At 39.1% G+C, this 12,098-nt stretch overlaps 1 protein-coding gene across 1 annotated transcript in view; it reads left to right on the forward strand.

The window, feature by feature from the left end:
- Positions 1 to 40: 40 nt before the first annotated feature.
- Positions 41 to 12,098, forward strand: part of sharpin (SHANK-associated RH domain interacting protein) — a 32,698-nt gene continuing 20,640 nt past the window's right edge. Inside the window, exons 1-2 of the mRNA XM_077241066.1 lie at positions 41 to 407; positions 1,490 to 1,664. Of these exons, the coding sequence (XP_077097181.1) occupies positions 237 to 407; positions 1,490 to 1,664 (346 nt within the window). The 5' untranslated portion in view covers positions 41 to 236. The remainder of the gene's footprint in view (positions 408 to 1,489; positions 1,665 to 12,098) is intronic.

Raw genomic sequence — 12,098 nt, forward strand, 5'->3', positions numbered from 1 at the left:
TCAGTACCACAGCTTGCTGCACATCCAATCTCGGAACTGCATGATTAAGTGATAAAAAACTGGGGGCAGTAAATATCAGACGGACCGGCTTCCTGTTTTGAAACTGGTTGCTTGTTGCTCATGAAGATGTTGATGATGAAGATGTTGATGATGAAGATGTTGATGATGATGATGATGATGATGATGATGATGTCAGTGTCAGTGTGTGCTGTATAGACCCCCCTGCCTCAGACACGATGGCCGTGAGCTCGGGCTGCAGTAGCACGGTGTTGATGTCGGTGCGGGTGTCGGTTCGGCCGCTCAGTGTGGGCTCGGATTCACTGCGGCTGCAGCTCAGCATGAACGCGAACCGCGCGGGACTCTTCACGCTCACGCTCAGACACACCGACCGCGGAGGACGCAGCGTGGTACACACACACACAGAGAGAGAGAGACCGACAGACAGACAGACAGAGCTGTCATCTAGTATCCTCACTTTCATATGTCTGATTAGTGCTGTCTTGTCCACTTGTCAGCTGTCAAGTCTGTCATTTAACCTTGCTTGAACACTGTTTACCCTTGTGTAGCTAGTCCTTTGAATATGTATGCTGGGTTATACAGCATTATAACTGATTATAACTAATACAGCTGCAGTTATACGTAGTTTGTTTGTTATTCAATAATCAAATAATCAGCTGTGACGCAAACTTCTCTGTATTGTAAAAACATAACCTATAAACTTGAAGGCATGTTTATTCGACCCCACAGAGACTGTAATTTACAAATGTATGCTCTAAGTCTAAATTTCAATCTGTTCTTCAGAAAATTTGGACTAAATAGCTAAATTCATACAGTTTTACAATGTGGATGTCAGTGGAGGTATCAAAAATATCTTATTTTGTGTTTCAAAGATGAAGGAAAGTCTTATGGGTTTGTAACGACATACGAATGTAGGATGACAGAATTTGTTTACACGACACCGTTTTTAACTAAAAAGGGAAAACTTTTTATGCGTTTTGGCCGTACACGAGTCACGACAACAACGTTTTGGGGACCTGACAATACTATCTTTTGAAAACTTGTTTCAAACTGCTAGTCTTTAAAAACGATACCATTTTTGTCTCCGTGTAAACTACAAAAAAATGAATCTGTGAAAGCAAAAAATCATGAACTTGCATTACGTGTTCACTCCATAATGATTCTTTACAAAGTGGTATTGCCAACTACTGGCCTGGCATGAATAATTCAGCGATTTTTAGTCGTTTTCGTGGATACATCTGAATGGGGATTTTGACAACGTCTGTACAAAGAAAATACGTTTCCGTTTCTAGTACATCGATGTCATCTAAATACAAAGTGTTTTCATAATGCATGTTAGAAATTGGCTCCCAAAAATAATGTTGAAAGAATTCTCTGCTCTTCGTTTGCATCCACATACATTTTTAACTCTAAAATATTTAACTAAAACTTATTTCGGTTTGCTAAACTGCCTGCGTTCTCTCTCTCTCAGTCTCTAGCAGAGTTTGATCTACGCTCAGTGAAGTACGAGATCACATCGGCTCGATGTCACGAACTGCGTCTCACCAAGCCGCCCCACGACTGTCTCACGTTTACCTTCCGTAGCGAGCAGGAAGCCCAGGAATGGGCAACTGTCATGATGTCATCACTGAGAGAGACACACAGAGGTCAGAGGTCACAGCAACATTTAACACTACAAAGCTACTCTATCATTTTGGATGCATGATTTTCTAAGGCCTCTAAAATATGAACAGGATCAAAACTTTGTCAAAGAAAACTTGTTGCACGCAATCTACTGCATGCCATCTGCCCCCTTATTGATAGTTCATAATTTTTTAGAAAGTAAAAGGCCTTTCAGTAATTCAATTAATTCATTTATAAAAGACCCCCTTCAGGTTGTGATAAACCCGTCTTTTTGGTGTGAAATCTTAAGTAAACGTAAGAATCACTTTGATGTTGTTACTGTAGTTATATTTCAAGATCAACGCTTACTGGACTGAAGCAACTTAGCCTCACTTATCCATATCCATATAATTTTTTTGAAAAATCATGGTGAAATGTGAGTCTCCAATATGATCATCAGGCTTTTGAGGAAGGTTTATTTGTTCATTTCTCAATCATCATTGTACTGCTGTAAGCCTGTTTATTGGTCCAATGAGGGTTTCCAATAATACAGGTGAAGGTCTCTGCGTGTTACTGTCTTTTCTCGTGGCAAAGTATTTTTGGTTAAATGCAATACATTTTCTCATATGTATTTACTCGTTACTTCATCTGACTCCATAAATGAAAGGTTTTAATAATATCTGTGCCTCACTAAAAGTGAGCGAATGTTTGACTATTCCGTTTAACTCTTCAATGAAAACAATGTCAGAGTCAGTTAAAATAATCAAATGTAACAATTTATTATGTCAGGTAAATGTATCATGCCAATTTCATAATCAATTCAAAGATAATCGATACAAAACATCAAATGCTCTGGAATAGAGAGAAGATGCAAACCCGACTTTAAGAAATAGACCGATCTGAAGTACAGAAAAGGCCCTGAGCTCTCGCTGCGTTTCATTATATACCCAGACCTCATTTCAAATCTAAACATCATCCACAGTGGAGATTTACCTGTAAGTCACCATTTGCTAGCAGTGGAAAATTAACATTCAGTCAAATGGTCGAAGGTGTTAACTCAAAGACACACCCTCCAGTATTGAAGATATCTAAACTTCCTAAGAACTTTATTACCTTTTGGGTTTACTTCTTTGGGAATGAGACATTTGTACCAGTCGTACCGAGACATTTCAAATAATACCAAATATGTATAAAACTAGATGATAATCATTCACATTAAACCATTTAGATTATTGTGTGAATTTGGGAGACCTCTGCCAGGATGAAGAATGGGGGAGAGAAATGTAGATTAGGATGAGGGAGGTGAGACCTTCGTCTCAATAGTGCATGAGGGGGAGTTCAAATGTTAATTAGGGCCCAAGCCTTGAAAAGGCGAAGGCCCTATTGTTTTCCTTAGGATTATTAGGGCCCAAGCCTTGAAAAGGCGAAGGCCCTATTGTTTTCCTTAGGATTATTTTTTTTTTTTTCTCCTCTTTTATTTTTCTTACGACTATTCGGGCACTTTTGGGGCTCTTAACGTGCACGAAAACTCTTGAAACTTTGCACGCGGGTCAGAACCGGCGGCCATCAGGGTCGGGGTGAAGATGGTACCCGGGGCGTGGCAGGGGGGCTCGACAGCGCCCCCTGGAACGGGGTCCGAAAACTTGGTCCATAAATCAAACACGCTTGTATGTAAGAATATGAAACTCGGTACACATATAGATCTCATCGGTTCATATATACTTCATGCTCTTACTTTTTACCCCAGCCCAACAGGAAGTCGGCTATTTAGGGTTGTTTGTAAAACGCATGCAATGGAATTTAAAGTACTTCTCCTAGAGAATTCAAAGAAATGCCACGAAACTCGGTCAGCATGAAGTCAAGACATTGAGGATGAAAAATTGCGAGGGGATTTTTGATATCTCGAACGGTGTGGCCGTGGCGAGGAAACGAAATTATGGCGAGAAACGTGAAACAGGAAGTGTGTTATAACTTCTGCATACATTAACTGATCTTGATGAAACTTCAGCAGTGTGTTCGTTGTAAGAGGCCGATCACATGGATGTGACTTTTGTGAGTCAAAGTTATAGCGCCACCAACTGGCAGCAGGAAGTGTGTCACTTTCAAAATGCTTCGAAATCACCCTCTTATTTTAACCCAATTTGCTTCAAACTTCATCTGTATAATGTAAACATACGCCATATGTAGACCTGTGAATGGATTCTTGATATCTTTGATACTGTTGCCGTGGCAACACATCAAACTTTAAAATTCTTTTTTGATGCTTTTGAGACTCTTAGCATGCTTGAAATTGCATGAAACTCGACAGACATGTCACATATATTAGCCAGTAGACATGTGCAAAGTTTCAGGAACGGGCGTGGTGCAGGGACTCAGTAGCGCCACCTTTTGACAAAAGTGAGAGGGTTAGTTTCATAGTTTTACCTGCAATCTTAAAACTCGGTAGGCATATTGTTCAGATCAAGCCGGACAACTTTGTAATTTACAGATTTTGGTTCCGAACAACAGGAAGTCAGATATTTTGGTTTGAATGGGATGTTTTGGAGTAATCTCTGTCCCTCTCTCCCTCTCTCTGCATACCTCTGTGTCTGTGGGGGGAGGGGGATGTGTCTGTTTGAGTGACAAAGCTTTTAATTATTGTTGATCAAGGTTTTGGGGGCTTTTGGGGCCCTTAACATCCTCTAAAACTCTTGAAACTTTGCACACGGGTCAGAACCCGTGGCCATCAGGGCCGGACTGAAGCTGGTACCCGGGCGTGGCAGGGCGGACCGACAGCGCCCCCTGGACTGGGATTCGAACACTTGTCCATAAATCAAAGACACTTGCATGTAATAATTTGAAACTCGGTACACTTATAGATCTCATTGGGTTGAACAACTTTCGTGCTCTAAGTTTTACGACATCCCAACAGGAAGCCGGCTATCATGGTTTGTTTGGAAACGCATACCCCTGAAATTCTATTTAATTCTCCTTGGGAATTAATCGGATTTCAAGCAAACTCGGTCAGCATGACGTCAAGACATTGATGATGCTAAATTCCGGAGGGATTTTTGATATCTCGAACGGTTTGGCCGTGGCGAGGAAATTAATTTTATGACTAAAAAAGGACACATAAAGTGTGTTATAACTTTGCTCGTTTTACCTACAGTTACAAAACTTGCCACGCATATTGTTCTCATCAAGCCAATCGACTTTCTAATTTAAAGTCATTAGCTCAGAGCAACAGAAAGTCAGATATTGTAGTTTGAATGGATTTCTTGTCCCCCTGCCATTCTGTTTGTGTGTGTGTGTGTGTGTGTGTGTCTGTGTGGGGAGGGGGGAGGGGAGGAGGGGAGGGGGGGGGGCTCTTTGAGTGATTGTTTAGTTTAAACACCAACTCATACATAGGGCCATACTGCCCTCTTGTGTTCAAAATTATATACATATTTGGTATGTGACTGAGGATCGAGAGCTTTTAAATACGGACGTCCACATTGATAATGGTGGCTCTTGCAGAGTGCTCGAATGAATAAATTAACTAAACGTTCGCTCAGCTCTGCTCGCTCGTCGCCATGGACGCGCACCGTTATGAATGCCCAGTGTTTCCCCTAGGATTTTTTTTCAGGGGGGGGGGGATTGGGGGAACTGCTAGTGTTGCGGAGCGGGTGTATTACGAATACTTGGTGTAAATTTTTTAGCAATCAAAAAGCATGTATTAATTGAAATAGTGTATTATGAATCATTAAACGTATACAACATTTTAAAAAAAATATGAAAAAAAATGTCACACTAATTCTGTGTTGTGTTTTTTCTGGTAATAAAATGAAGACATAAAACACAAATTTGATCATTTATCATCAATTTTAATCATATGAAATTAAATAAACTTTTTGTCAAATAACGTGCTGCACAATGAGCTTTACTGTTAAAGTCCCCATGAATTCAAAATTGACCATACTTACTTTGTTTGCTTAAATTGATCGTTTTGTGGTGAACAATTCATCCATGCAAGTCAATCCACACAAAAAAATTGTTTGGCTTCGTAATCTTTAATCAAAATCTGAAATTTCCCCTCCCCTCTGCGTTGGAGGACCTTGCCTGATGACGTAGGTTTCACGGTTTGGGCGTCTTCTTAACATCCGTAATCAAGCCCCTCCAACTGACAGTAGACAGGCTGAATGAAAACACCTACTTTTCTAGATCCAATCAGGTGCTAGTTGGGGAAAAAGCCACGCCCACCATTTTGCCTCATTTAGTATTCCGTTTCTCTCGGAAATACGTCACAACACTGGAGAAAAGTCGTTTGCAACTTCCGGTTCACGGGGACTTTAAAATTAAAACATGGATTATTCCTTAAATTCAGTTTTGATGATAATTTATTTGGATTAGTGTTAGTATTATTACATTGGGACATATCTAAATTCTACTGTACAACGGTAATATATTTCTGTCAAGTTAAACCGAACTTTTATTTTGACGGGTTGCCGTGAAGACCTTTTGAGTTTGTTTGTTTATGTTATAATGATAGTTTTTCTCAAATGAAGCGGTTAAATGATCACGAAGTGACTTTCGGAGTGGATCTAGAGCCTAAATACTAGTATCTATTAATAGGTACTAGTATCTAAAAGGTAATTTTCTCTCTCTCTCTCTCTCTCTATCTCTGAGCCAATATGGCAAGCCGTTTTAACATTTAATCATTTTAACCTACTAGTCTCTATTTTCATGCTACTAGTACTTATTTTTTAGATACTAGTATCTATTCCATTAAGTACTAGTACTTATACATTAGCGACTAGTGCTTATTCTGTTTAGAATATTCAAAGTGCTTATTCAATTTTTAAGCTTATTTATATTTTCAGAGCAGAAAATCCGATTTTTCTGCTTATTCAATATTGCATCTAAAATGTAAGTGACTTGACGTGTGTGTTTGTGTGTGTGTGTGTGTGTGAGAGAGAGAGAGATTGTGTCTGTTACAGTGACAAGAGTTTAACCCTTTAAGGCCTTGTCTTTTTGGATATATATCTTTTTTTTTATAAAAAAAAAGTGCATACAAGCCATATATTTTAAATGTATTGTTTGCTTTAAATTAAATTAAGATTGTATGTTTGGTAATTGAACCTAAATAAATTTAAAACTAATGTGCTATATTTCAGATAAATATATTTGTTTTCCTTCATTTTAATCAACACTAACTTTATTCTCATCTGAATTATAAATAACTTATTTCTGTATAAAATACAAAATCCCGAATAATCCAGACCAACCAGAGCGCACTATTTCTACAACATCATCAGTGTTGAAGCAGAACTACCAGAGCCGTTCGGCAGATAGCGAGCAGATATTTTGTGTCACGTCGTGCACAATAACCCTAAAGGCACCAGGGTGGCGGTGCCACCGGCTTTATATATATATATATATATATATATATATATATATATAAATAAATATAGCTGCGAGCAGCGATGAAGGGCCAAAGCCGGCGGCCCCGCCACCCCGGTGCCTTTAGGTAACTAAAGGCACCGGGGTTGCGGTGCCACCGGCTTGGGTCCGTAATCGCTGCTCGCAGCTATATATTTTTTTTTTTCTCCTCTTTTATTTTTCTTACGACTATTCGGGCACTTTTGGGGCTCTTAACGTGCACGAAAACTCTTGAAACTTTGCACGCGGGTCAGAACCCGCGGCCATCAGGGTCGGGGTGAAGATGGTACCTGGGCGTGGCAGGGGGGCTCGACAGCGCCCCCTGGAACGGGGTCCGAAAACTTGGTCCATAAATCAAACACGCTTGTATGTAAGAATATGAAACTCGGTACACATATAGATCTCATCGGTTCATATATACTTCATGCTCTTACTTTTTACCCCAGCCCAACAGGAAGTCGGCTATTTAGGGTTGTTTGTAAAACGCATGCAATGGAATTTAAAGTACTTCTCCTAGAGAATTCAAAGAAATGCCACGAAACTCGGTCAGCATGAAGTCAAGACATTGAGGATGAAAAATTGCGAGGGGATTTTTGATATCTCGAACGGTGTGGCCGTGGCGAGGAAACGAAATTATGGCGAGAAACGTGAAACAGGAAGTGTGTTATAACTTCTGCATACATTAACTGATCTTGATGAAACTTCAGCAGTGTGTTCGTTGTAAGAGGCCGATCACATGGATGTGACTTTTGTGAGTCAAAGTTATAGCGCCACCAACTGGCAGCAGGAAGTGTGTCACTTTCAAAATGCTTCGAAATCACCCTCTTATTTTAACCCAATTTGCTTCAAACTTCATCTGTATAATGTAAACATACGCCATATGTAGACCTGTGAATGGATTCTTGATATCTTTGATACTGTTGCCGTGGCAACACATCAAACTTTAAAATTCTTTTTTGATGCTTTTGAGACTCTTAGCATGCTTGAAATTGCATGAAACTCGACAGACATGTCACATATATTAGCCAGTAGACATGTGCAAAGTTTCAGGAACGGGCGTGGTGCAGGGACTCAGTAGCGCCACCTTTTGACAAAAGTGAGAGGGTTAGTTTCATAGTTTTACCTGCAATCTTAAAACTCGGTAGGCATATTGTTCAGATCAAGCCGGACAACTTTCTAATTTACAGATTTTGGTTCCGAACAACAGGAAGTCAGATATTTTGGTTTGAATGGGATGTTTTGGAGTAATCTCTGTCCCTCTCTCCCTCTCTCTGCATACCTCTGTGTCTGTGGGGGGAGGGGGATGTGTCTGTTTGAGTGACAAAGCTTTTAATTATTGTTGATCAAGGTTTTGGGGGCTTTTGGGGCCCTTAACATCCTCTAAAACTCTTGAAACTTTGCACACGGGTCAGAACCCGTGGCCATCAGGGCCGGACTGAAGCTGGTACCCGGGCGTGGCAGGGCGGACCGACAGCGCCCCCTGGACTGGGATTCGAACACTTGTCCATAAATCAAAGACACTTGCATGTAATAATATGAAACTCGGTACACTTATAGATCTCATTGGGTTGAACAACTTTCGTGCTCTAAGTTTTACGACATCCCAACAGGAAGCCGGCTATCATGGTTTGTTTGGAAACGCATACCCCTGAAATTCTATTTAATTCTCCTTGGGAATTAATCGGATTTCAAGCAAACTCGGTCAGCATGACGTCAAGACATTGATGATGCTAAATTCCGGAGGGATTTTTGATATCTCGAACGGTTTGGCCGTGGCGAGGAAATTAATTTTATGACTAAAAAAGGACACATAAAGTGTGTTATAACTTTGCTCGTTTTACCTACAGTTACAAAACTTGCCACGCATATTGTTCTCATCAAGCCAATCGACTTTCTAATTTAAAGTCATTAGCTCAGAGCAAAAGAAAGTCAGATATTGTAGTTTGAATGGATTTCTTGTCCCCCTGCCATTCTGTTTGTGTGTGTGTGTGTGTGTGTCTGTGTGGGGAGGGGAGGAGGGGAGGGGGGGGGGGCTCTTTGAGTGATAGTTTAGTTTAAACACCAACTCATACATAGGGCCATACTGCCCTCTTGTGTTCAAAATTATATACATATTTGGTATGTGACTGAGGATCGAGAGCTTTTAAATACGGACGTCCACATTGATAATGGTGGCTCTTGCAGAGCGCTCGAATGAATAAATTAACTAAACGTTCGCTCAGCTCTGCTCGCTCGTCGCCATGGACGCGCACCGTTATGAATGCCCAGTGTTTCCCCTAGGATTTTTTTTCAGGGGGGGGGGGATTGGGGGAACTGCTAGTGTTGCGGAGCGGGTGTATTACGAATACGTGGTGTACATTTTTTAGCAATCAAAAAGCATGTCTAATTAATTGAAATAGTGTATTATGAATCATTAAACGTATACAACATTTAAAAAAAAATATGAAAAAAAATGTCACACTAATTCTGTGTTGTGTTTTTTCTGGTAATAAAATGAAGACATAAAACACAAATTTGATCATTTATCATCAATTTTAATCATATGAAATTAAATAAACTTTTTGTCAAATAACGTGCTGCACAATGAGCTTTACTGTTAAAGTCCCCATGAATTCAAAATTGACCATACTTACTTTGTTTGCTTAAATTGATCGTTTTGTGGTGAACAATTCATCCATGCAAGTCAATCCACACAAAAAAATTGTTTGGCTTCGTAATCTTTAATCAAAATCTGAAATTTCCCCTCCCCTCTGCGTTGGAGGACCTTGCCTGATGACGTAGGTTTCACGGTTTGGGCGTCTTCTTAACATCCGTAATCACGCCCCTCCAACTGACAGTAGACAGGCTGAATGAAAACACCTACTTTTCTAGATCCAATCAGGTGCTAGTTGGGGAAAAAGCCACGCCCACCATTTTGCCTCATTTAGTATTCCGTTTCTCTCGGAAATACGTCACAACACTGGAGAAAAGTCGTTTGCAACTTCCGGTTCACGGGGACTTTAAAATTAAAACATGGATTATTCCTTAAATTCAGTTTTGATGATAATTTATTTGGATTAGTGTTAGTATTATTACATTGGGACATATCTAAATTCTACTGTACAACGGTAATATATTTCTGTCAAGTTAAACCGAACTTTTATTTTGACGGGTTGCCGTGAAGACCTTTTGAGTTTGTTTGTTTATGTCATAATGATAGTTTTTCTCAAATGAAGCGGTTAAATGATCACGAAGTGACTTTCGGAGTGGATCTAGAGCCTAAATACTAGTATCTATTAATAGGTACTAGTATCTAAAAGGTAATTTTCTCTCTCTCTCTCTCTCTCTATCTCTGAGCCAATATGGCAAGCCGTTTTAACATTTAATCATTTTAACCTACTAGTCTCTATTTTCATGCTACTAGTACTTATTTTTTAGATACTAGTATCTATTCCATTAAGTACTAGTACTTATACATTAGCGACTAGTGCTTATTCTGTTTAGAATATTCAAAGTGCTTATTCAATTTTTAAGCTTATTTATATTTTCAGAGCAGAAAATCCGATTTTTCTGCTTATTCAATATTGCATCTAAAATGTAAGTGACTTGACGTGTGTGTTTGTGTGTGTGTGTGTGTGTGAGAGAGAGAGAGAGAGATTGTGTCTGTTACAGTGACAAGAGTTTAACCCTTTAAGGCCTTGTCTTTTTGGATATATATCTTTTTTTTTTATAAAAAAAAAGTGCATACAAGCCATATATTTTAAATGTATTGTTTGCTTTAAATTAAATTAAGATTGTATGTTTGGTAATTGAACCTAAATAAATTTAAAACTAATGTGCTATATTTCAGATAAATATATTTGTTTTCCTTCATTTTAATCAACACTAACTTTATTCTCATCTGAATTATAAATAACTTATTTCTGTATAAAATACAAAATCCCGAATAATCCAGACCAACCAGAGCGCACTATTTCTACAACATCATCAGTGTTGAAGCAGAACTACCAGAGCCGTTCGGCAGATAGCGAGCAGATATTTTGTGTCACGTCGTGCACAATAACCCTAAAGGCACCAGGGTGGCGGTGCCACCGGCTTTATATATATATATATATATATATATAAATATAGCTGCGAGCAGCGATGAAGGGCCAAAGCCGGCGGCACCGCCACCCCGGTGCCTTTAGGTAACTAAAGGCACCGGGGTTGCGGTGCCACCGGCTTGGGTCCGTAATCGCTGCTCGCAGCTATATTTATATATATATATATATATATATTTTCCTTTGTTTTCTCAGAGAGTGGCCCTCTCTTAAAGTCCTTACAGTTTTTCCAGTCTTACACTGCATTGCATTATCAGTTTTAAAACTGCAGAGTTTTGATCATAAAACTAAGCATTTACATATCATCTTACTAAGACATATTATTTGCAGATATAGAGTCAGTTAGTTAAATTTCAAAAACACTTTTAGTAATTAAATTAATTAATTTTAAAAAAGACCCCTTTCAGGTTGTGATACACGTGTCTTTTTGCTGTGAAATCTTAAGTAAATGTAAGAATCACTTTGATGTTGTTAGTTATATTTAATGCAATTCATGATGATTGAGAGATGAAAAAATAAACCTTCCTCAAAAAGCATAAAATCATGATGATCATATTTGAGACTCACATTTTAACATTTAAAAAAAATATATATATTTTTTCCCACCTTGAGTTTGAACTCCATATTCTCACTATATTATACTATGAGCAAGATTTAATTTACGCCTTTATTCATATAAAAGTATTGATCAGCGCTAGGGCTGGGCGATATGACGTTATTATTGCATATCGGCGATGTCTCACAAGTATCGCAATGACGATTATAACAGTCAGTTACAAGACAATATCGGGAAAAAAATTACAAATATATTTAACATAGTCCCATGATTATCATACACATATTTATTCTGGAACCGAAGAGGCAAGAAAGAGAAGGAGCGAGTAAGTTTCTTTCGGGACCCTTTAAGAAATGGCCGAAGCCTGTTGGAAGAGAAGAAGAAAGGGTGGTTAGAAGCGACCGAGCAGGAGCTTGAGGAACACATCAAGAACAAGCTAACCGACC

Source organism: Siphateles boraxobius, unplaced genomic scaffold, assembly GCF_051911475.1.
Source record: "Siphateles boraxobius isolate OS27281-9 unplaced genomic scaffold, OSU_SipBor_1 1, whole genome shotgun sequence".
NCBI classification, from domain to species: domain Eukaryota; kingdom Metazoa; phylum Chordata; class Actinopteri; order Cypriniformes; family Leuciscidae; genus Siphateles; species Siphateles boraxobius.